The sequence below is a fragment of the Aotus nancymaae genome, unplaced genomic scaffold, assembly GCF_030222135.1.
Source record: "Aotus nancymaae isolate 86718 unplaced genomic scaffold, 86718_ANA_hifiasm-v0.15.2.pri h1tg000089l, whole genome shotgun sequence".
In the NCBI taxonomy this organism is placed as follows: Eukaryota; Metazoa; Chordata; class Mammalia; order Primates; family Aotidae; genus Aotus; species Aotus nancymaae.
In genome coordinates this window covers 1,615,799-1,637,034 of record NW_026988504.1, presented here as the reverse complement: position 1 = coordinate 1,637,034, position 21,236 = coordinate 1,615,799, and the positions used below count along the sequence as shown (strand labels likewise).

General features: G+C 56.0%; 3 protein-coding genes across 7 annotated transcripts; 1 reads left to right on the top strand and 2 right to left on the bottom strand.

Annotated features, from left to right (window-relative positions):
* Positions 1-1,993: 1,993 nt before the first annotated feature.
* OXLD1 (oxidoreductase like domain containing 1) lies at positions 1,994-4,224 on the bottom strand. 3 transcript variants are annotated; one of them, XM_012452734.3, is made up of 2 exons: positions 4,174-4,224; positions 1,994-2,573 (listed from the first exon to the last, which is right to left on the bottom strand). In XM_012452734.3, the coding sequence occupies exons 1-2, from the start codon at positions 4,222-4,224 to the stop codon at positions 2,154-2,156; spliced, it is 471 nt and encodes a 156-aa protein (XP_012308157.2). In that variant the 3' UTR covers positions 1,994-2,153. The 3 variants fall into 3 exon arrangements, 2 of the variants coding, with proteins under 2 accessions (XP_012308157.2, XP_012308158.2); XM_012452735.3 differs by lacking the exon at positions 4,174-4,224 and adding an exon at positions 3,846-4,015; XR_010339861.1 differs by having other exon boundaries at positions 2,481-2,892; positions 4,174-4,192.
* A 173-nt stretch (positions 4,225-4,397) lies between these two features.
* CCDC137 (coiled-coil domain containing 137) lies at positions 4,398-13,450 on the top strand. Its single transcript, XM_064369614.1, has 6 exons — positions 4,398-4,546; positions 5,021-5,154; positions 8,604-8,823; positions 11,229-11,311; positions 11,593-11,672; positions 12,151-13,450. The coding sequence occupies exons 1-6, from the start codon at positions 4,413-4,415 to the stop codon at positions 12,358-12,360; spliced, it is 861 nt and encodes a 286-aa protein (XP_064225684.1). The 5' UTR covers positions 4,398-4,412; the 3' UTR covers positions 12,361-13,450.
* Positions 13,451-15,221: 1,771 nt separating this feature from the next.
* ARL16 (ADP ribosylation factor like GTPase 16) lies at positions 15,222-21,196 on the bottom strand. Of its 3 annotated transcripts, none has more exons than XM_012452733.3 (5): positions 21,095-21,196; positions 20,934-20,992; positions 20,452-20,565; positions 19,419-19,534; positions 15,222-19,268 (listed from the first exon to the last, which is right to left on the bottom strand). In XM_012452733.3, exons 1-5 carry the CDS (start codon positions 21,153-21,155, stop codon positions 19,097-19,099), a joined length of 522 nt encoding a protein of 173 aa, XP_012308156.2. In that variant the 5' UTR covers positions 21,156-21,196; the 3' UTR covers positions 15,222-19,096. The 3 variants fall into 3 exon arrangements, with proteins under 3 accessions (XP_012308156.2, XP_064225682.1, XP_064225683.1); XM_064369612.1 differs by having other exon boundaries at positions 19,419-19,483; positions 21,095-21,171; XM_064369613.1 differs by lacking the exon at positions 19,419-19,534 and having other exon boundaries at positions 21,095-21,171.
* Between the last annotated feature and the right edge of the window lie 40 nt (positions 21,197-21,236).

The window sequence follows — 21,236 nt, the reverse complement described above, 5'->3', positions numbered from 1 at the left end:
TCCAGCCTGGTGAAAGAGCAAGACTTCGTTAAAAAATAACCAGCCATTGTCCCGTAGCTTGCCGTTCTATAATTACTTACTGCTCGAGAATCACGTAATCCCAGAACTTTGGGAAGCTGAGGCAGGAGGATTGCTTGAGTTTGAGACCAACCTGGGAAACGGAGTGACACCCCCGTCTCTACATGAAATAATTAGACATTCATGGTGGTGTACTCCTGTAGTCCGGAGGCTACGATGGGAGGATCCCGGGAGCCTAGGAGGTTAAGGCTGTACTGAGCTGTGATTGAGTCACTGCACTCCAGCCTGGATGACAGAATGAGACCATCTTAATCATAATAACAATACTAATAATAATTAGGCCGGGCGAGATGGCTCATGCCTGTAATCCCAGCACTCTGGGAGGCTGAGGTGGGCGGATCACTTGAGGTCAGGAGTTTGAGACCAGCCTGGCCAACATGGTGAACCTTGTCTCTCCAAAAAATACAAAAATTAGCAGGGCATGGCAGCAGGCACCTGTAATCCCAGCTACTTGGGAGGCTGAGGCAGGACAATCGCTTGAACCCGGAAGGTAGAGGTTGCAGTGAACTGAGATTGTGCCACTGCACTTCAGCCTGGGCAACAGAGCAAGGACTCTATCTCCAAAAAGAAAAAGAAGAGGGCCAGGTGTGGGATCACGCCTGTAATCTCATCACTTTGGGAGGCTAAGGCAGGTGGATCATGAGGTCAGGAGATCGAGACCATCCTGGCCAACATGGTGAAACCCCGTGTCTACTAAAAATACAAAAATTAGCTGGGCACGGTGTCACCCGCCAAGAGTTCCAGCTATTCGAGAGCCTGAGGCAGGAGAATCACTAGAACCCAGGAAGTGGAGGTTGCAGTGAGTCAAGATCATACCACTGCACTCCAGCCTGGCGACAGAGCAAGACTCTGTTGGGAAAAAAATAAAAAGAAAAGAGATAAAACAGCAAAACAGGTAGGAAGGGTCTCAAAACAAAGTCCTACCCCAGGCCGAAGGTCCGGAGACCAGGTTGCCTTTCCAAATCTTATGACGGTGACATAAACCTGGGCTTTGAGACAGGGAAACGCAGATAAAGGGTGGGGCAATTCTTCTGGGTGGTCCCTCAGCAGAGGGTGGTGGGGCTCCACTGTACTGGTGGAGAGGTGGTGGTTCCAGGTTCTGGAGCTAGTATCTTGCCATTCTTTTTTTTTTTTTTTTTTTGAGACAGAGTCTTGCTCTGTCACCCAGGCTAGAGTGCAGTGGCGCGATCTCGGCTCACTGCAACCTCCACCTATCGAGTTTAAGGAATTCTCCTGCCTCAGCTTTCTGAGTAGCTGGGATTACAGGCTCACACCACCACACCCAGTTAACTTTTGTATTTTTAGTAGAAACAGGGTTTCCCCATGTTGGTCAGGATGGTCTCAAACGGCTGACCTTGTGATCTGCCTGCCTTGGCCTCCCAAAGTGCTGGGATTACAGGCGAGAGCCACCATACCCAGACACGTCCTGCCGCTCTTACTAACTCCTTTGGGACCTGTGGCTGAAGGAGTTGGAAGGACCGCTTCCAAGTAGTGCTTGGGCCACTGAGGGCTGATTTGCCGCCTCTGCCAGACTGGTGGAAGGGTCCCTGAGGACCCCAGGAGGGGACTGATAGCGCTGGACAGGCAGGCACTTCCAGGCTGCCTGTGAGCTTCCGTGCCTGCCAAAGGCTTTGCCACGGCCACTCCAGATCAGATGGCCCTCCCTCTGCTGCATGCTGACAGCAACCCGAGCTGGCCTTTGCCAGGATTTGGGGGAACCTGGGACCTGGCCTGGAAGGGGCACTGCAGTCACTGTCACTTAAATGTTCAAGGAACGGGGGTCTTATTTTACCCTCACAGGGGGTGATGGTTGCAAGGCTCTGGAGATGCACAATGCCGACCCGGACCTGCTTGCTTTGAAGACACGGGCCTCACGGACACCTAGACAAAAAAAAACAGCCCCAAAACACAAGCCTCCCATGTAACCACCACAAAGAATTTATTTTTTCTCAGAAGTCAATAAATAAATCCTCCTATTCCCGTTGGACACAAGGAGTCTGTGGAGGGGTGTGAAGGGAGGAGGCTGCTGCTGCTTCCTGGACTCCGTCCAGGGGAGGGAGTCTAGCGGGGCCGGCTCAACCTCCGAACCGGGTGCGGAGTCGGATCTCCATCCTGAGGAAGGCCTTGAGGTTCTCATCAGCCACGTGTTCCTCCAGGGCAGCCAGGGCCCGCTCCCCACCATCCTGGAAGTGCTGCAGCAGCCTGTCCGCGTATTCCACCCACACGCAGTTGGGGCAGCCGCTCATGCAACAGTTTGTGGGTGGCTGAAGCTCGGGTGGCAGAAGGTCCTGGGGTTCTGAGGGGCCCCTGCTGGGCAGCGCAGCCTTAGGCGGCCCAGTGCCATCCACACCTGCTTGGGAGCCCACCTCTGCGTGGTCTGTCCCGAATTCTCTGTGGCCATGAGGGGCTTGTGCTCCGGGATGGTGCCTTTGAAGAAAGCTGCCGCCTCCAGGAAGTCTCTGGCAGCAGTCCTGGCTGGAGAGCCAGCGAGCCCCCTGAGGATGCAGACAAACACGTGATTCTCCAGGAGGCTGGTGAGGCCTTGTCTACCCCCAGCTCTGGGGACATGTCAGCTCTCACGTCACTGGGCAAGTGGCTGCATGTCCTTCTCAGCTTTTCATTTCCTGCGACTTTAGACATATTATTTCACCGCCCTAGATTCAGTTTCCCATTGTGAAATGGACGTTATGAGTATGACACGGTGTGACTGAGTCACAAGAAGTGTGGGGATCCGGGCCTGGCGCCGGGTGTGCACTCCAGCAGATGGTGGGTGGGTCAGGGAGGCGCTTGCCACCTGCACCTAAGACGGCGGCTCTGTGGACAGGAGTAGGGGGAAGGTGTAACCCTGTAGGCTCCTGGCCAGCCCACCATCTCTCTACCAGTATAGCCAAGCCCCGCCACCCTCCTCTGAGGGACCACCAGGAAGAACGGCACCACCCTTTATCCGAGTTTCCCTGTCACAAAGTTCAGGCCTCTGAGGTCCCTCTCACCCCAGCGTGAAGGTCCTATTGTGCTATAGCTGGCCTAGAGCCAGAACCTGAGCAATGCCATTTTATAAGACAAAGCTGTGTCTCCAAAAATGAGTTGTAATAACTGCCCCATTCTCCTTGCAATAACTGCTGACTTGGTTTCTGTAAATAAGACTACTAGTCTGCTCTGGATAATGTCCACCAGGTGAAGTTGTTTACCTTTCTCATCAGTAACTGATAGAATTGCTGGCCTTTGCTTATCAGAATGCACAGCCCAAGCTAATCTCATCTTGGCCCCTGTGAACTAAGATCTGTAATTTCCACCGGTACCCAAATCATATGTAAACTAACGTTTATCTTGACTTTTGTCGGTACCCAATGTGTAAACTAACGTTTGTCTTAACTTTTGTGAATCATTTATGTAGCAATTAAAGCGACAATAAGCCCCCGAGCTCTCGGAATGTCCGGAGGCCCCCACCCCCGTCCCTGCCCAGGAGGTGATTTACAGAATCCACCAGCCCTCGGAATGTCTGGGGCCCGTTGATCCCCCTCCCCGCTCCTCAACCCCACTCCCAAGGTGGTCTCTCGGGTATAAAAAGCCTTGACACTCTCCTCTCATGGCCGCGGGTTAGAGAGACGTGAGTCCTCCGCGGTCGCCGGCAATAAAGACCCTGCAATTTGGCATACTTTTGTCTTGGTGAATTATTTTAATCTCGCATCCCGATACTACACTATAGGCAGCCTTCCCTCCCTCCCCCGCTCTATCTACCCAGGATCACCGACTGACACGCTACCCACTTCATTTAATTCTCTAACTAATCCTGCGAGGAGCATCAGCTCCTTGTCCACGGCCAGTCCCCATAGCCTAGGAGGGCCGCACACAGTAGGCGCTCGGCAGATACCGAGGAACAGTAACGTGTCCGTTCACCGCGCTGCTTCCCCTCCCGGGGCTAAGAGCCCCTCCACAGATGCGGGAGCGGAGGCTCGGCGAAGCGGATGGAGGAGAGGGGCGAGGGCCCCTCCGGCGGGCGGCCAGCGCGCGGTCCTCCCGGCACGCGCAGGCCCCCGGACAGTGGCCTCTCGGACGTGCCCTTCGGCGCTGCCCAGACCTCTCCCAGGTACTTGCCGATCCACGGGCCGCGGCCCAGGCTCCCCCAGCCACGCTTCGCAGCAGCATCGCCCGCGGACCGGGTTCCGGAACCCCCGGCCGTGAGCGGCAGCTGCTCCGGCCAATCCCAGACCTGCAGAAAGTCGCGCCGCTCCAGCCAGCGTGGGGCAAGCGCAGGAAGCGGAAGTGCCGATCGTGGGGGCGGAACCGTGCAGGAAGGCGGAAGTGGCGTCGCCAGAGAAGGTCCCGGCGTGGAGATGGCGAGAGCTGGACGCAGAGCAGCGATGCCCAGGGCGCCGGAGGGTCCTGAGAGTCCTCGGCGGGCGCGGCGGCGGCAGCAAGTGCAGCCGCTGGCGAAGCAGCGCACATCCCCGTGGCCCGGGCTTCGCAGGTGAGTGCGCTGCCCCGCGAGGCCGCTGCACTTCCCCGGAGAAGGGGACGGCTTGAAGGCTTCTCCCGGGACCCCCTAGGGAGCGTTCGCTCCGACCCCTTCGGTGCCCTCCTCTGTGCCCGCGGCCTGCGCTCCGCCAGGATGCGTTGAATGAATGGAGGCGCGAGCGAGTCCCGGGTTTTGCTTTTCCCGCGTCCCGGCTTCCAGCCCTTGAGGTTCTGGACTAGGTCTGGGAGACGGGCCTCCCGAGCTTTCGGAGCGCCTTTCGGCCTCCTGTCCCTTGAAGAAGCGCGCTTGTTCGGGGACAGCCACTGGGTGAGACCGAGAGGAAAGATCCTTGTTCCCTGGAGTGGCTCGCACGACAGCAGCCAGATGCGGCCCCTGCAGATTCTATTGCCAGACCCAACTTCTGTTTCTCTTATTCTGCTTATGCTTTACTTGGGACGGGTCTCACTCCCGTGTTGTTCTTCCCAGCAAAGAGAAGAAGAAAGTGAATTGCAAGCCTAAGAACCAGGACGAACAGGAGATCCCTTTCCGGCTCCGGGAGATTATGAGGAGCCGCCAGGAGATGAAAAACCCGATCAGTAACAAGAAAAGGAAGAAAGCGGGTGTGTGCAGGCCCGTGCTGGGCTGGGTGGCAGTGAAGCTTTGGGTGTCTCAACGCCCCCATCACACAAATATTTCAGAACGTTTCAAGCAGAGGAAGTATGCCAAGACCTAGTGCTCAGACGGTGGGGAACGTGGCCAAAGCCAAAGCAGCGGGTGGCAGCGGGTGGCACTGTGGTTCCAGAGGAGGCTTGGAAGGAGGCTGTGCGGTGGGCGGGAGGACCTGTTATGGGACCTCAGGAGCCATGCTAAAGAGCGTCGTTTTTTTCCTCCCAAAAGTAGTGAAGATCTATTAGAGTTTTTAGTAGAGCATGGCCAATTCATGTTTACCTTAAGCAATAAACGATCACTGAGTGACGATGGAGTGAGCGAGAGTGGACCTGGCAGCTGGGGGGCTCCTGCCAGGGAGAAGCCATGATTCTTGGGACAAGAGAGCTGAAGCCATGATAGATGGATGCGGGTGGAGTCAGGAGCTGAAGCCACGGTGGATGGATGCGGGTGGAGTCAGGAGCTGAAGCCACGGTGGATGGATGCGGGTGGAGTCAGGAGCTGAAGCCGTGGTGGATGGATGCGGGAGGAGTCAGGAGCTGAAGCCGTGGTGGATGGATGCGGGTGGAGTCAGGAGCTGAAGCCACGGTGGATGGATGCGGGTGGAGTCAGGAGCTGAAGCCGTGGTGGATGGATGCGGGTGGAGTCAGGAGCTGAAGCCACGGTGGATGGATGCGGGTGGAGTCAGGAGCTGAAGCCGTGGTGGATGGATGCGGGTGGAGTCAGGAGCTGAAGCCACGGTGGATGGATGCGGGTGGAGTCAGGAGCTGAAGCCGTGGTGGATGGATGCGGGTGGAGTCAGGAGCTGAAGCCACGGTGGATGGATGCGGGTGGAGTCAGGAGCTGAAGCCGTGGTGGATGGATGCGGGTGGAGTCAGGAGCTGAAGCCACGGTGGATGGATGCGGGTGGAGTCAGGAGCTGAAGCCGTGGTGGATGGATGCGGGTGGAGTCAGGAGCTGAAGCCACGGTGGATGGATGCGGGTGGAGTCAGGAGCTGAAGCCGTGGTGGATGGATGCGGGTGGAGTCAGGAGCTGAAGCCACGGTGGATGGATGCGGGTGGAGTCAGGAGCTGAAGCCGTGGTGGATGGATGCGGGTGGAGTCAGGAGCTGAAGCCGTGGTGGATGGATGCGGGTGGAGTCAGGAGCTGAAGCCATGGTGGATGGATGCGGGAGGAGTCAGGAGCTGAAGCCGTGGTGGATGGATGCTGGTGGAGTCAGGAGCTGAAGCCACGGTGGATGGATGCGGGTGGAGTCAGGAGCTGAAGCCACGGTGGATGGATGCGGGTGGAGTCAGGAGCTGAAGCCACGGTGGATGGATGCGGGTGGAGTCAGGAGCTGAAGCCACGGTGGATGGATGCGGGTGGAGTCAGGAGCTGAAGCCACGGTGGATGGATGCGGGTGGAGTCAGGAGCTGAAGCCACGGTGGATGGATGCGGGTGGAGTCAGGAGCTGAAGCCACGGTGGATGGATGCGGGAGGAGTCAGGAGCTGAAGCCGTGGTGGATGGATGCTGGTGGAGTCAGGAGCTGAAGCCACGGTGGATGGATGCGGGTGGAGTCAGGAGCTGAAGCCACGGTGGATGGATGCGGGTGGAGTCAGGAGCTGAAGCCATGGTGGATGGATGCGGGTGGAGTCAGGAGCTGAAGCCACGGTGGATGGATGCGGGTGGAGTCAGGAGCTGAAGGAGGAAATCCCATCAGGCAGGCCCCTCTGAGAAGTCAGCCTTTCACCCCAAGTCTGGGTAGGATGCCCACATGTGCACTGCTGCAACCCAGAGGTCACACTCTGGGCACTTTGGGGAGTGGTGTCCAGTGTGTATGTATTTTACATACAGACACGTTTATTTTCCCAAATGTGGGAGTGATTTTACAGCAAAGCTGTTTATAATTGATGTACAGATGGTAGGCTTCTCATTGGGGGTTGTATGACTGCCAAGGGGATGGCGAGATAGAGGCGAGAAGGGTGTGGGAAGGAGGCGCACTGGCCTGGCTGGCAGATGGCACATTCTGAACCGTGCTGCGTTGAATTGATACCTTTTTTTGTGTATTTATTTATTTTTTGAGATGGAGTCTTGCTTTGTCACCCAGGCTAGAGTGCAGTGGCGTGATCTTGGCTCACTGCACCTCTGCCTCCCGGGTTTAAGCAATTCTCCTGCCTCAGCTGCCTGAGTATCTGGGATTACAGGTGCACACCACCATGCCTGGCTAATTTTTTTTTGCGTTTTTAGTAACAGGGTTTCACCATGTTGCCCAGGCTGGTTTTGAACTTCTGACCTCAAGTGATTTAGTGATTTCCCTACCTCAGCCTCCTGAAGTGCTGGGATTACAGGTGTGAGCCACTGTGCCTGGCCTTTTCTTTTCTCTCTTTTTTTTTTGAGACTGAGTTTCGATCTATGTTGCCCAGGCTTGAGTGCAGTGGCACAATCTCGGCTCACTGCAACTTCTGCTTCCCAGGTTCAAGTGATTCTCCTGTCTCAGCCTCCCGAGTAGCTGGGATTACAGGTGCCCACCACTACACCTGGCTGATTTTTGTATTTTTAGTAGAGACAGGGTTTCACCATGTTGGCCAGGTTGGTCTCGATCTGACCTCAGGTGATCTGCCCGCCTCAGCCTCCCAAAGGGCTGGGATCACAGGCGTGAGCCACCGTGCCTGGCTGGCCTTTTCATTTCTTTTCTTTTTTTTTTTGGGAGACAGAATCTCGGCTCACTGCAACCTTCACCTCCCAGGTTCAAGCAATTCTTGTGCCTCAGCCTCCCAAGTAGCTGGGACTACAGGCCTGGGTCACCACGCCCAGCTAGTTTTTGTATTTTTAGTAGAGGCTGGGTTTTGCCACATTGGTGAGTCTGGTTTTGAACTCTGACCTCAAGTGATCCACTTGCCTCAGCTTCCCAAAGTGCTGGCATTACAGGTGTGAGCCGCCGTGCTCGGCAATACCCGTGTCTTCATACGTCTGTGAACACAGCCACCTGCCTGGCACCGTCCGCCTCCTGTGTTCTTCTCTCACTTGGGTCCTGCGCTCATGTTCACGGGGATGTCGTGGGTCTGCCCAAGTTTCTCCGTGTAGCTCCACTGGGCTTCCTTCCGCAGCTGTGCAGTGGAGTCTGTGGGTGATAGAGAGTTCGTTCAGCCAGCCACTGAGGCGCGGACACTTAGGCGGTTGCCCCTTTCCGTTTGCAGTTGTGCTGTAGTGGACGTCTGTGGCAGGTGCCTCTAGGCTGTGGGGATCGTGTGCCTGGGGATGCCTGGGCTGGGCATTCTAGACCTCTGCAGCTGCCATTGTTGGGCTGCTTCCAGATGACACTGGTCTCCCCTTCCGGTGGCTTTGGGAGGGGAAACGAGCATGGGCCACCTGCCTGCCACTCTCTACTTCCTGCCTCCTCTGAGGTCTCCGTTTGTCCTCAGCCCAGCTGGCCTTCAGGAAGACGCTGGAGAAGGAAGCAAGGGGAGTGGAGCCCGACATCACCATCCCCAAGTTCAAGCAGAGAAAGGGGGAGTCTGACGGGGCCTATATCCAGCGCATGCAGCAGGATGCCCAGCACGTGCTGTTCCTCAGCAAGAACCAGGCCACCCGGCAGCCAGAGGTGCAGGCAGCTCCCAAGGAGAAGTCTGAGCAGAAAAAAGCGTGAGTGAAGGCGGGAGGGGTCGGGACCTGCCCCTGGAACAGAAGGGAGAGCACTGGGTCCCCATGATGGCCCTCTGCAGGGACCCCATTTCATAGCCATGGGGCAGCCCTACCCACCCTGCCCAGATTCAGGGAAACCAAGCCGGAGCCCTACTAGTTGGCGAATCAGAGTGTCCAGCTGGGAACCAGTGAGGGCGTGGCCTGCGGGAGGCTGTGGAATCTGGGAACTCTGCAGAGACCTTGCTTGGTCCTTGCTTTTCTCGGGAAAAGCACAGAAGCCCTGCCCCTGCGGGAACCAGCCCTGGGAGATTGGTCCGAGGGTGACACGTACAGGGGTTCTGTTTCAAGCAGGACCCTTCCTGGTCCAGGAGACTTGAGGGTGCTGGCTGTGCTGTCCCTGCTGTCCCTGCAGCTCTGTGGCATCTCCTCAACTGTAGAGTGGAGATAGTGGGGCTGCCATGAGATTCAGATGGGTTTCTCATTTTGTTCCTAGGGATGGTGGCGGCAGGAGTGGTAAGCCCACCACAAGCATTAGTCGTCCTGCCATCCCTGTGGGCAGGATGGGGAGGCAGTTTCAACAGAGGATTTTTTTTTTTTTTTTTTTGAGCAGAGTTTCGCTCTTGTTACCCAGGCTGGAGCGCAATGGCGCGATCTCGGCTCACTGCAACCTCCGCCTCCTGGGTTCAAGCAATTCTCCTGCCTCAGCCTCCCAAGTAGCTGGGACTACAGGCATGCGCCACCATGCCCAGCTAATTTTTGTATTTTTTAGTAGAGAAGGGGTTTCGCCATGTTGACCAGGATGGTCTCTATCTCTTGACCTCGTGATCCACCTGCCTCGGCCTCCCAAAGTGCTGGGATTATAGGCGTGAGCCACTGCGCCCAGCCAGCGTTTTTTTTTTTTTTTGAGGTGGGGTCTTGCTCTGTTACTCAGATTGGAGTTTAGTGATACAAACTTGGCTCACTGCAACCTCTGCCTCCTGCAGCTTCTCGAGTAGCTGTGATTATAGATGCCTGCCACCATACCTGGCTAATTTTTTTTGTATTTTTACTAAAGATGGGGTTTTACCACATTGGCCAGACTGGTCTTGAATTCCTGGCTTCAAGTGATCCACCTGCCTCAGCCTCTCAAAGTGCTAGGATTACAGGTATGTGCCACCATGCATGGCCAATGTGGCAAAATTTTTTTTTTTTTTGAGATAGAGCGAAACCCTATCTTGGAAAAAAAAAAAATCCCAGGCCAGGCATGGTGGCACACACCCGTTGCCTAGGCTGAAGTGCAGTGGCAGTCACGGCTCGCTGCCGCTTTGACCTCCTGGGCTCACGTGATCCCCACGTATCAGCCTTCCGAGTAGCTGGGACCACAGGCGTCTGCCACCATGCCTGGCTAGTTTAGGCAGAGTCTCCCTGTGTTGCCAAGCTGGTGTTGAATTCCTGGGCTTCAGCAATCCACCCACCTTAGCTTCCCAGAGTGCTGGCGTTACAGGATGAGGCACTACACCTTTCTAATTCTCTAAAAGCTTTGGCCGTGCATGGTGGCTCACGCCTGTAATCCCAGTACTTTGGGGAGGCCGAGGTGGGCAAATCAGGAGGTCACGAGATTTAAACCATCCTCGCCAACATGGTGAAACCCTGTCTCTACTAAAATACAAAAAAAAAAATTAGCTGGGTGTGGTGGCGCACACGTGTAGTCCCAACTGCTTGGGAGGCTGAGACAGGAATCGCTTGAACCCGGGAGGCAAACGCACCACTGCACTACAGCCTGGTGACAGAGAGGGACTCTGTCTCAAAAAGAAAAAAAGACTTTGAAGGGAAGGTTAGAGAGATTGTTTTTAGCTCTGTAGATGTCTTGTTTCTGGATTGTTGTATTACTTATAATTACCTTAGCCAGTGAACATTCATCACAGAAAACGTGGCCCAGATGCAGCCTCGCGCCACAGTGATCTCCAGAGCTGCCGCTGAAGTTGAAGCTTCCAGACTCATTGAGGGAAACATCACACATGATACTTTCGTGAGCCCTTTAGACACGGCAGCACGGATTGGCTGGATGAGTCTCTGCAGGGGCATCTTTGGCAGCTTTCCCAGCCCTCAGGCACAAGGTGCCAGTAACCCCCGCTCATGCGACTGCCTGCATGTCTGCAGACATTGTCACCTGTTCCTTGGGAGGCAGTCGTCCCCGGCTGAGAACCACTGAGGGGGACTCTTGAGGGGCCTGTTGGGTTCAGAGCCCTCTTTGGTGAGCAGCTGTGGGTTTTGGGTGGTAAGGGGAGCGGGGACTTGGAGGCAGCCACCTGGTATCCGGTCCTTGCTCTCCCACAGGGCATCCCTCGTGAGCGGGGCGGTCTCTGCCTCCTCCTTGGGTAGAAAGAGAAGTTAGGAATATGAATGACATGTGCTTTCTTCCCCAGGTACCGGAAGCGGCGACTAGATAAAGTCCGGCAGAAGAAGGAGGAAAAGGCGGCAGACAGGCTGGAGCAGGAGCTGCTCCGAGGTAGCTGTCCGAAAGCCATGGTGTCAGCGGTGGGCCCGGCAGGGCTGGGCTCAGGCCTTCTGTTCCCCAGCAGTCCTGGCTGCAGTGGGCACCTGTGGTCTCCCCTGGGGTCTACAGCCATTAGACCACTGGATGGTGAATCAGCATTCTGTGTCCCAGCCCTGTGGGAGGGGATGGAGGTGGGCGGGTGGTGGCTCTGGGTGTCAGGACTGCGGTGGCTCTGGGTGTCAGGACTGCAGTGGCTCTGGTCAGCAGTCCTCCATTGTACTCTGCCCCTCCAGACACGGTCAAGTTTGGTGAGGTTGTCCTGCAGCCCCCAGAGCTGACTGCCAGGCCCCGGAGGAGCATAAGCAGGGACCAGGTAAGTGGGGCATGGGGACGACTGAGTTCAACCCCCAGTGTTGCCAGGGAACAGAAGCCTTGGCCAGGCCGGATACCGTGGCTCACACCTGTAATCCCAGCACATTGGAAGGCCAAAGCAGGTGGATCGCTTGAGCCCAGGAGTTGATACCTGCCTGGGCAACATAGCAAGACCCTGTGTTCAGCGGGGAAAAAAGCCTGGTGTGTGGCCTGAGAGTGCCGCATTGTTTATTTATTTATTTTTATTTTTATTTATTTTTAAAGATGGGGTTTCACTGTGATGGCCAGACTGGTCTTGAACTCCTGACCTCAGGTGATCCACCCACCTCAGCCTCCCAAAGTGCTAGGATTACAGGCGAGAGCCACTGCACCTAGCCAGTGGCGCATCCTTGATGGCGGGAAAGCGCTGGAGCTGTGAGGCTTTCTGTTGCGTCCCCTCCTTTCCGAGCCTGTGCCTCACCTTCCCCTCTCTCCCTCAGCCTGGCAGGAGATTGCAGATGCTGAGGATGCTTCTGAGCCCCGGCGGTGTGTCCCAGCCTCTGGCCGCCTCCCTGGCCCGCCAGCGGATTGTGGGGAAGGAGAGAGAGCGAGCAGTCCAGGCCTACAGAGTGCTGAAGCAGCGGCGGCGGTGGCTGCAGGGGGAGCGACCCCACCGCCCTTCCTGGAAGAAGCCAGAGCCGCAGCTGTGATGGAGAGAGAGCCGGGGCTGGTCACGCTCCTGGGAAACTGGTACCAGGAGCTGCCACCCCTGGGTAGGGGAGAAGCAAGCAGATCCTTTGCCCTGGCCTCCAGGTGCTTGTTCACACGCTGGGCATCAGCAGGTCCGCCTCTTGCAAGGGGTGGGTGCCTGATGGATGAGGGCCCTGTGTCAAAGCTCCGTGTCTGTTCTGAACGTCCGTGCTGAGTTGCAGCCCAGGTTCACCTTTGGAGGGCTGGATCCCATTACCCCGTCCCTGAACACCAGCTACCGAGACAGCTGCTGAGGCTAGCTCGGTGTATGACAGAAGCCCCCTGGAGTCAGCAGAATTGAGCGCACAGCACACATCAGGCGGAGCAGGGCAGGGTCAGGGAAGACGCACCGGGGCAGGGCTACTGGGCACATCTAGACCACCTATGAGGGCTGTGCAGGGGACCGTGACTACAGGCCAGGTGTGAGTGGTCCCCTGCGCAGAGGCTGTTTGGTTGGGGTGGAACCTGATGACAGCACATATACCGAGAAGGTGGGAATGGGGGGCTGGGCACCGTGGCTCACGCTTGGAATCCCAGCACTTAGGGAGGCCGAGGTGAGTGGATCACTTGAGGTCAGAAGTTTGAGACTAGTCTGACCAATATGCTGAAACCCCGTCTCTACTAAACATACAAGAAAAAAAACCGGGGGAAACAGGGTTGTCACCTACATGACAGGGGTCTGAGAGCTGGGGAGGCCCAAAGTGGCTCGAGAAGCCAAAGGAAGGATCCTGGCCTGGGCTCGGGGATCACAGAGCAGGGCCCAGGGGGAGTTCCTGCTGAGGGCAGGGCCTTGCCAGGCTTCAATCTCCTTCCGCTGCCACAGGAGGGAGCGCCCAGGTTGGAGGGAGCAGCTTAAACCCGAGTCTCACGTCTAGCAGTGGAAGCCAACTGCTGGGCACTGGCTGGGAAGTGAGTGCCTCTGTGCAGCCGCTGCACGGCCCGCTGCGAGATGGCAGCCTTGTGTGTGATCTTTCTGCCTTCCCCAAGTTTGCTTTTTCCACAGTGAAGTTGATTTGTAAATTAAAAGATTTAAGCTGGGGAAGATATTAAGCCAGGGCTGTTCCCTCTTGTGGGCGAGTTTCCGCTGGTGAATGGTTTTGCCCCCCGTGACGTACTCGGCCCCAGCCCTGCATTGGGTTGTTGGTTTTGCAGCAGCCAGAACTCAGCCCCAGATCACATGCAGCACTGGAGGGGGTGGCCTTTCCCTGGGAAAGGGAGGGATGGCAGCGGGCGGTGCTCCCACTCGCTCGGGGCGTTTGGTTTTGGGCATCAGTATCGGCTGCTGTGCGGCTGAGTCAAGGGATTCCCACGGGGCCGGGAAAGCATTCGCGCGCTCTGCTGCATCCACGGTTCTCAGGTTTCTGCTGCTGTTGGAAGGGAAACCCCTGGTAGTTTCTGAGGGTCTCCTTGCCCAGGCTGGGGCACAGTGGCATAAACAGACTCACTGCAGCCTCAAGTTGCTGGGCTCAGGCGATCCTCCCACTTCAGCCTCCTGAGTACCTGGGACTACAGGGGTGCACCAACACACCCAAATAATATTTTGCACTTTTGATAGACGTGGGGTTTCACCACATTGCCCAGGCTGCTCTCGAACTCCTGGACTCAAGGGATCCACCTGCTTCGGCCTCCCAGAGTGCTGGGGTTACAGGTGTAAGCCACTGTACCTGGACTTTTTTTTTTTTTTGAGGTAGGGTCTTGCTGTCACTTAGGCAGGAGTGCAGTGGCACACTGGTCCTGAACGGCTGGGCTCAAGAGGTTAGCCTGCCTAGGCCTCCCACAGTACTGGGGTTCCAGGAGAGCCCAGCTTGTCCATCTCCTTTTCTTACCCTTTACCTCTAGAGTCTTCAGGAGGAGGTTACATGGACATAAGTCAGAGCAAACGTTTCTTTTAAGAGGCGAGGGCCATGGATGGGCCTTCCTGGGCCTCCTGCTCTCTCTGGGGCAGTGCTGGTCTCTCTCCATGTAAAGGGAAAACCGAGTCTGCACAAAATCTGGTGGTGCGGACGAAACCAGTGATCCAGATGGGAACCTGCGTGTACACACAGGCCTCACAGCAGCCTATTGTGAACTAGCCCACAAGGAAGGATTTTCCCAGACTAGCCCAATTTTCCCCAGAGCAGCCAACCCTATCACACATGATTATGTGATTGTTGTTTGAGGAAAAAGTATTACTGTTACAATTTCACAGACTGTATAATGCTATCCTTCGATTAGCCTTTAGTTTTACAGGAACTCCAAACCATTAAAGAAAATTCAGGCCACATGGTGTCGCTGTGCCTGTGGCCCCAGCCACTCGGGAGGCTGAAGTGGGAGGATCACTCAAACCTGAGGGGTCATTGCTGAAGTGAGCCGTGACTGTGCCACTGCACTCCATCCAGCCTGGGCTGTAACAGACCAAGACCCTGCTTCTAAAACAAAAAGAATTCATATCTAGGTGGTACATTTGCGCTGAGGAGAATCCAAAAGCAGAGAGAACTGATAACAGTGGTGTCCTTAGCAGCTCCAGTTCCCACAGACTTGGGAGGGAATCGGGCTCGTGGGGGCCAGGGCTCCGGCATGGGCACCGCGGGGGATGGAGGGTGCCTGGCCCAGAACAGCCACTGAGCACAGGGACCCTAAGGACAGAGGTGGGGGTCTGGGTGACAAGGCCAGTCCCTGGCACCCCTCGCCCACCCCGCAGGACACCCCAGTTGACACTGCCAGTAAAGTTGGGACATGGTTTTGGGAATGTGGGTCATTGAAAGTGGTCTTTGGCACACAGCCTGTGAGAGCAGGGAAGGAGGGTCCTTAGCCACCCACCCAGAGGCTGTCCTCCCTGTGGTGCCGTGCCACACCTGCGTAGGACTCCTGGCTAGAACTCACCCTTGAAAACCGCCTGAGGAGGTGCTGGAGCGTGGCTGCAGGCTCCAGACCACGTCGGCTCCACCTACCCAGAACCCAGCTGCCACCAGCGCTGGCTCGCAACGCAGGCTCACTGCTTCTCCGGGTCTTGGGACTCATTCAGGATCAGCATGTCCAGCCCAGGGCGGGGAAAAGCATTCCTTCCCAACTAGAGGAACGTTCCTCAAAGCAACTTGTGAAGCACAGCCCATCCACCTCCAGCTGGGTGACTGCAGGCACCTGTGCCTCCCACCTCCCTGTACTTTCATGCCCCACAGCAAAAAACATGGTATTTTTTTTCTTTTCGGAGACGTAGTCTTGCTCTGTTGTCCAGGCTGGAGTGCAGTGGCACAATCTTGGCTCACTGCAACCTCCGCCTCTGGGATTCAAGCAGTTCTGTGCCTCAGCCTCCCAAATAGCTGGGATTACAGGCACCCACCACCATGCCTGGCTAAATTTTTATTTTTGTATTTTTAGTAGAGATGGGGTTTCGCCATCTTTGCCAGGCTGGTCTTGAACTCCTGACCTTGTGATTCACCCACCTCAGCTTCCCAAAGTGCTGGAATTACAGGCATGAGCCACCGTGCCCAGCCCATGGTGGGTATTTCTTTTCAGTTATGCCCTGAGCCAAATGAGCTTTTCTGCCCACGAAGGGCAAAATTGTAGCACTGGCAAGGGTATAACCCAAGGGGTGGCCTGGGTTCTCACTGCCCTTGGCCATGGGGCAGGCTGGTCTAGACAGCAGGGGATGTTTTCAGGGACAAAGGTTCCCCCGCCTAGTCCTGAACACATCAGGTGCTGGTGTACAACTTCACTGTGTTGTCATGAAGCCAGTGTGGGCCATGAAAAGGCCCTAGAGGCTGGACTAAGTACCATTCTGAACATGCTGCTATGGAACATCCCCGCTGAGCCACAGGAGAATCGGGTACTGTGAGCTTCCGGCCTGTTGATGCTCAAGAGCCAGGCCGCGCAGGGAAGACTCAGAACTCCTAACTCTTGCTAACACACATCTGGGGTTCTTACACCCTCAGCTGAAGAACTCGATGAATTTCAACTTTGAAGAGGTTCTTGTAACACTCGGCCATTTCAGCCAGGTTTCACTAAAGTCCTCTGAAACGGGGGGACTGAAAGCCAGTTACCTGGATCACAAGTTGCTTGTGAAATCCGCAAGGACCTGCCGTCAGGGCTCATTAAACCCCAAAGTATGGCACCTTGGCAGGCGGTGCACTTTGACCCAGAGGAGACTGGAAGGCCTCAGAAGCCAGATCTTTGTCCTTCCTGGTTCCTGCCCCTTTTCATCCCCCAAAAGGAGTCACAGAAACCAGACTTCTTTTTCCCCAAGGCAGGTCATAGAAACAAGGTTTTCCCTGAGTCTTTGGGTTTTCATTTCTGAAGGCTCCTGTGTCATATAAAATTTTATTATTATTTTTTAGAGGAGCCTCAATCTGTCACCCAGGCTGGAGTGCAGTGGTGTGATCTCAGCTCACTGCAACCTCCACCTTCTGGGTTCAAGTGATTCTCCTGCCTCAGCCTCCCAAGTAGCTGGGATTACAGGCATGTGCCACCACACCAGGTTAATTTTCGTATTTTTAGTAGAGAAGCAGTTTCACCACGTTGCTCAGGCTGGTCTCTCAAACTCCTGGCCTCAAGTGATCTGCCTGCCCTGGCCTCCCAAAGTGTTAGGATTATATGCAAGCGCTACCACACCCAGCTGTCATGTAAAACTAATACATGTTATGCTTTTAGCCCAGGCATGGGGGCTCATGTTTGTAATCTCAGCATTTTGGGAAGCTGAGGTAGAAGGATCACTTGAGGCCAGGAGTTCAAGACCAGCCTGGGCAACAAAGCGAAACCCCCGCCCCGACCCTGGCCGTCTCTACCAAAAATACAAAAAATTAGCCAGGTATGGTGGTGCATGCCTGTAATCACAGCTACTCAGGACTGACAGCCTGGGAGGTTGAGGCTGCAGTGAGCTGTGATCCCACCACTGTGCTCCAGCCTGAGACAGAGTGAGACCTTGCTTGAAATAAATAAGTAAATTTGTTAACGCCTTTCTCTCGCTCACCTGCATTTTATTAGGAGTGTTGGTTGTCACCCTTGTGAGTGAAAAGGTACCTATCTTTCCGCCCCATGATACTAACAGGACAGAGACCTCAGGTGTCTAATAGCTGCTTGGCATAGTGCTGAGGGGCAGGGGGAGCAGTGCATGGGGATTCACAAGGTGTCTAAGAAGGTGGCACCCAGCAGGGCACAGGCTGTGTACAGTTGAGAGCCCATGACAACTAGAAAGCAGAGACTGGAGCCCGAGCCACCCCGAGGCACACACAGGGCTGAGCTTTCCCCTCCCAGCCCTCGAGCACAGCCCTCATTGAACAAAGACCCCTTTCCCCACAAGCAGACTGCAGCAGCTTTGCGCCGTAGAGGGTGGTGGGTGCCATGGCTGAAGGCGCCTAGGCTGCCAGCTATGAAACCATGTTTAGAAAATTTATATCTACCCTCAGGACTCCGGGTTTCTGATTCCATCGCTGTAGTCAAATGAGGGTCCCCAAAAGGTGTGTCCAAGTTATAACCCCTGGAGCAAGCAGAGGCGACCCGGATCGGAAAAAAGGGCATTTGCAGATGTAACTAGGAATCACCCTGGATTTCCAGTGACAGGCGTCCTTGTGAGAGGACACAGAGGCACAGGTGAGAAGCCGCGTGAAGGTGGGCGTGGAAACAGGCTCCGCAGGCCATAGCCCAGGAGCGTCAAGATCACCACATCCTCTATGCAGGCAACGCATGGACGCTCCCTCAGAGCGCCTCCAAGGAAACCACCCTGGTGACACAACTCTGGGCTCTGGCCTCCAGAACTGTGAGAGTAAATTTCTGTTGTTTCAGCAGCCACAGGACACTGATGTGTCAATCAACACTCCCGCAAGCTGCCACAGCTGAGAACCAAAGTCAAGGCAGGACACTGGGGAACCGTGGGGACCACAGCCACCATTTCCTGTGCTTCATCTGAGCCCTCCTGACACCTGCGGCCGTCTCAGGGCAATACTTGTTTACCGAACAAGTGAACTAGTGAGAATGCCGGCTCTTGTTTCTTTGTTTTTAAGACTGGGTCTTGCTCTTGTTGCCCAGGCTGGAGTACAAGGGCAGGATCCTGGCTCACTCACTGCAATCTCTGCCTCCCCGTTTCGAGCCATTCTCCTGCCTCAGCCTCCCAAGTAGCTGGGATTACAGGCACACACCAACACGCCTAGCTAATTTTTGTACTTTGAGTAGAGACGAGGTTTCACCATGTCGACCAGGCTGGTCTTGAACTCCTGACCTCATGATCTGCCCATCTCGGCCTCCCGAAGTGCCAGGATTACAGGCATGGGCCATCGCGCCTGGCTGCCTTTTGTTTCTAACTCCAGGCCTGGTTCTTACTACCACTCACTTCGCCTGCCTCATGCTGGCTGTGGGGGATGCGCGGTCAGGGCACCAGCAGCTCAGGCAGGTTGGAGCTTGTGCTACAGCAAGAAGCCAGGTCTCAGTGGCACTGTGCAGTCCACACTCCTTGGGGACAGTTCAGTGGATCTCCTGGCAGAAGAGGAGCCGACCCCAATAGCACCACTCCAGGATGCAGGTCACTCAGCCACCTGCAGGCCCTGCTCACCCAGCCTGGGGACAGTTTTTTCAGGGGCCAGATGTCAAGAACTTCCATCTCTGCATGCCTCAGTTTACCCATCATGTAGGGCTACGCTGGGTTATTCTGCCCCATGAGAAGAAACTACTGGCAGCAAAGCCACCCTGCCCTCTGCCTCCTCTCCCCAGCGAGGGCCAGCCACGCAGTCAACCATCGCCTCTGCGGGTGGCTTGGAGCCAGTCTAGCACCCCTGCCAAGCCAATGCCTTTCCGGGCGCTGATTTCTGCCGTGGTGATGTCCTGCTTGGCACAAGCAATGATGTCTGGAAGCCTGATTAACGACTTCATCTCCTCCGTGGACATGTAACAGGGTAGGTCGCTGGAGTGAAAGAAGTGCCCCATCAGAGCAGTGGCTGCCACACACCTGCCCTGGTCCCCAGCCACATGACCTCCCTCCCGAGCCAGGCTCCCGGCTGTACTCCTGGGGAGCCCCATCCCCCCCGCCCCCTCTCAGCTCAGGGACACGTACATTTTATTGAAGAGTATCAGCACTGATGCTTCTGCAAGTTGTTCTGCAGAAAGGAGACCTAAGAGCTGCACGCAGGATGCAGAGAGTTGGGTGGGGTTAGAGGCATCCATCATGAACTGGGGAGAAAGAAACGTGTCAGCAACGTCCTGCTGCGAAGGACACATCCTGCCAAACTTCCTCCCCTGGGCCTCACAGACCTGGCACTGGGAGGGCAAAACGGCTTATTTATTTTTTTTTTTTAAGACAGAGTCTCGCTCCGTCACCCAGGCTGGAGTGCAGTGATGCGATCACAGCTCACTGCAACCTTCTCCTCCCGAGTTCAAGTGATTCTTCTGCCTCAGCTTCCTCAGTAGCTGGGACTACAGGCACGCACCACCACATCCAGCTAATCTGTTGAATTTTTAGTAGAGACGGGGTTCACCATGTTAGCCAGGATGGTCTCAATCTCCTGACCTCGTGATCTGCCTGCCTTGGTCTCCCAAAGTACTGGGATTACAGGCGTGAGCCACCGCGCCCGGCCCAAAACAGCTTTAAACAAAGCTTGGGAACAGACAGAAACAGAAGCAGAGGGAATCGAGTTTTATGAGGACGACTTAGTGTCACTCGAGTGTTTCTGTTTTCACTTATATGGAAGTCTCTGTCCTCATGTGGCCATCATTTCTCCATCCTGGAATCTTGGGCACAGGCCTTGTCAAGATGGCCAACCAGAGGCATGTATAAATCCAACATAAACATAGACGTACCGGGGAGCAGCACACAGGGCTGAATCTGTTCTCTGCGGCGCAGCAGCCCTGCCCTCAGCAAGCCCTCCGTGAGCTCTAACGTGGGCCTTCGAGCACAAGCACCAGAGAAACCAGACGGGGTGCCCAGCAGGAAGCAATACTATCGTAGGACCTGTTACCATGACTAGTAAGTCACTAAATAACCCAAACCCCAAACCCCGTTCTACACATAGCAAGGTTGGGGAATGGACATCACAGGAACGTAGTCGACACGCTTCTCGAAAGGAAGCCCATCTAGGATTACAACCTACCAGAAGAGAACGGCAGTTTCCATAGTAACTGGACCAGATGGGGCCCATGCACCCCCCCAGCTCCCGGATGGTGATCTTTCTCTGTGCCACGATGTCAGTAAGATTGGTGCCCACCTGTAGGAAAAACCACAATGCAGAGACCAAGACAACCGCTGTCCCGCTGTGAGCTCCTGAAGAGCACCGTGGCCACACCTGACACGGCGGCCTGAACCCCGCAGACTCATTCCCCGCGGCTCGGGAACGGCGAGCAGGGACCGACGCCCATCAGTAGTTGACTCGCCGTGTGGGCGACCAGCCACGGGAACCCGTTGCGAGAGGAGTGCCCGTGGAGGGCGGCAGGCCCCTGCATCCCGGGCCAGGCATCCTCAGCTCAGTCCCCGCCCCGCCGCCCCGCTCCCGAAGGCTGACCTTAAGTCAAGGCCCGGGAGCCTGCAGCGCAGAGCTGACCCCGCGCAACTCCACCCGCGGGGGCGGACACCTACCGTGGGCCGTGTCGGGGGCGGCTCCCCCAGGTCGCCCTTCCCATCTCCGGAGGTCACCTGTGCGGAGCGGTTAAGGAAGGACCCGAGCCGCTAAAGGATGAGTTCCCGCCCCGGCCTGGGTGCCCCCCGATCCCCGGTCCGGTCCCCACGCGGAAGGATATCCTGCAGTCGTTTCACCAGCAGCGTTTTTCCGACGCCCGTGGCTCCCAGCAAGAGACACATTCTGTCCTTCACTCCACCCGGCACCCGTAGCTCGGCGCCGCGGCGCAAAGCTCGCCCATCGCCCGCTCTCATTGGATAGGT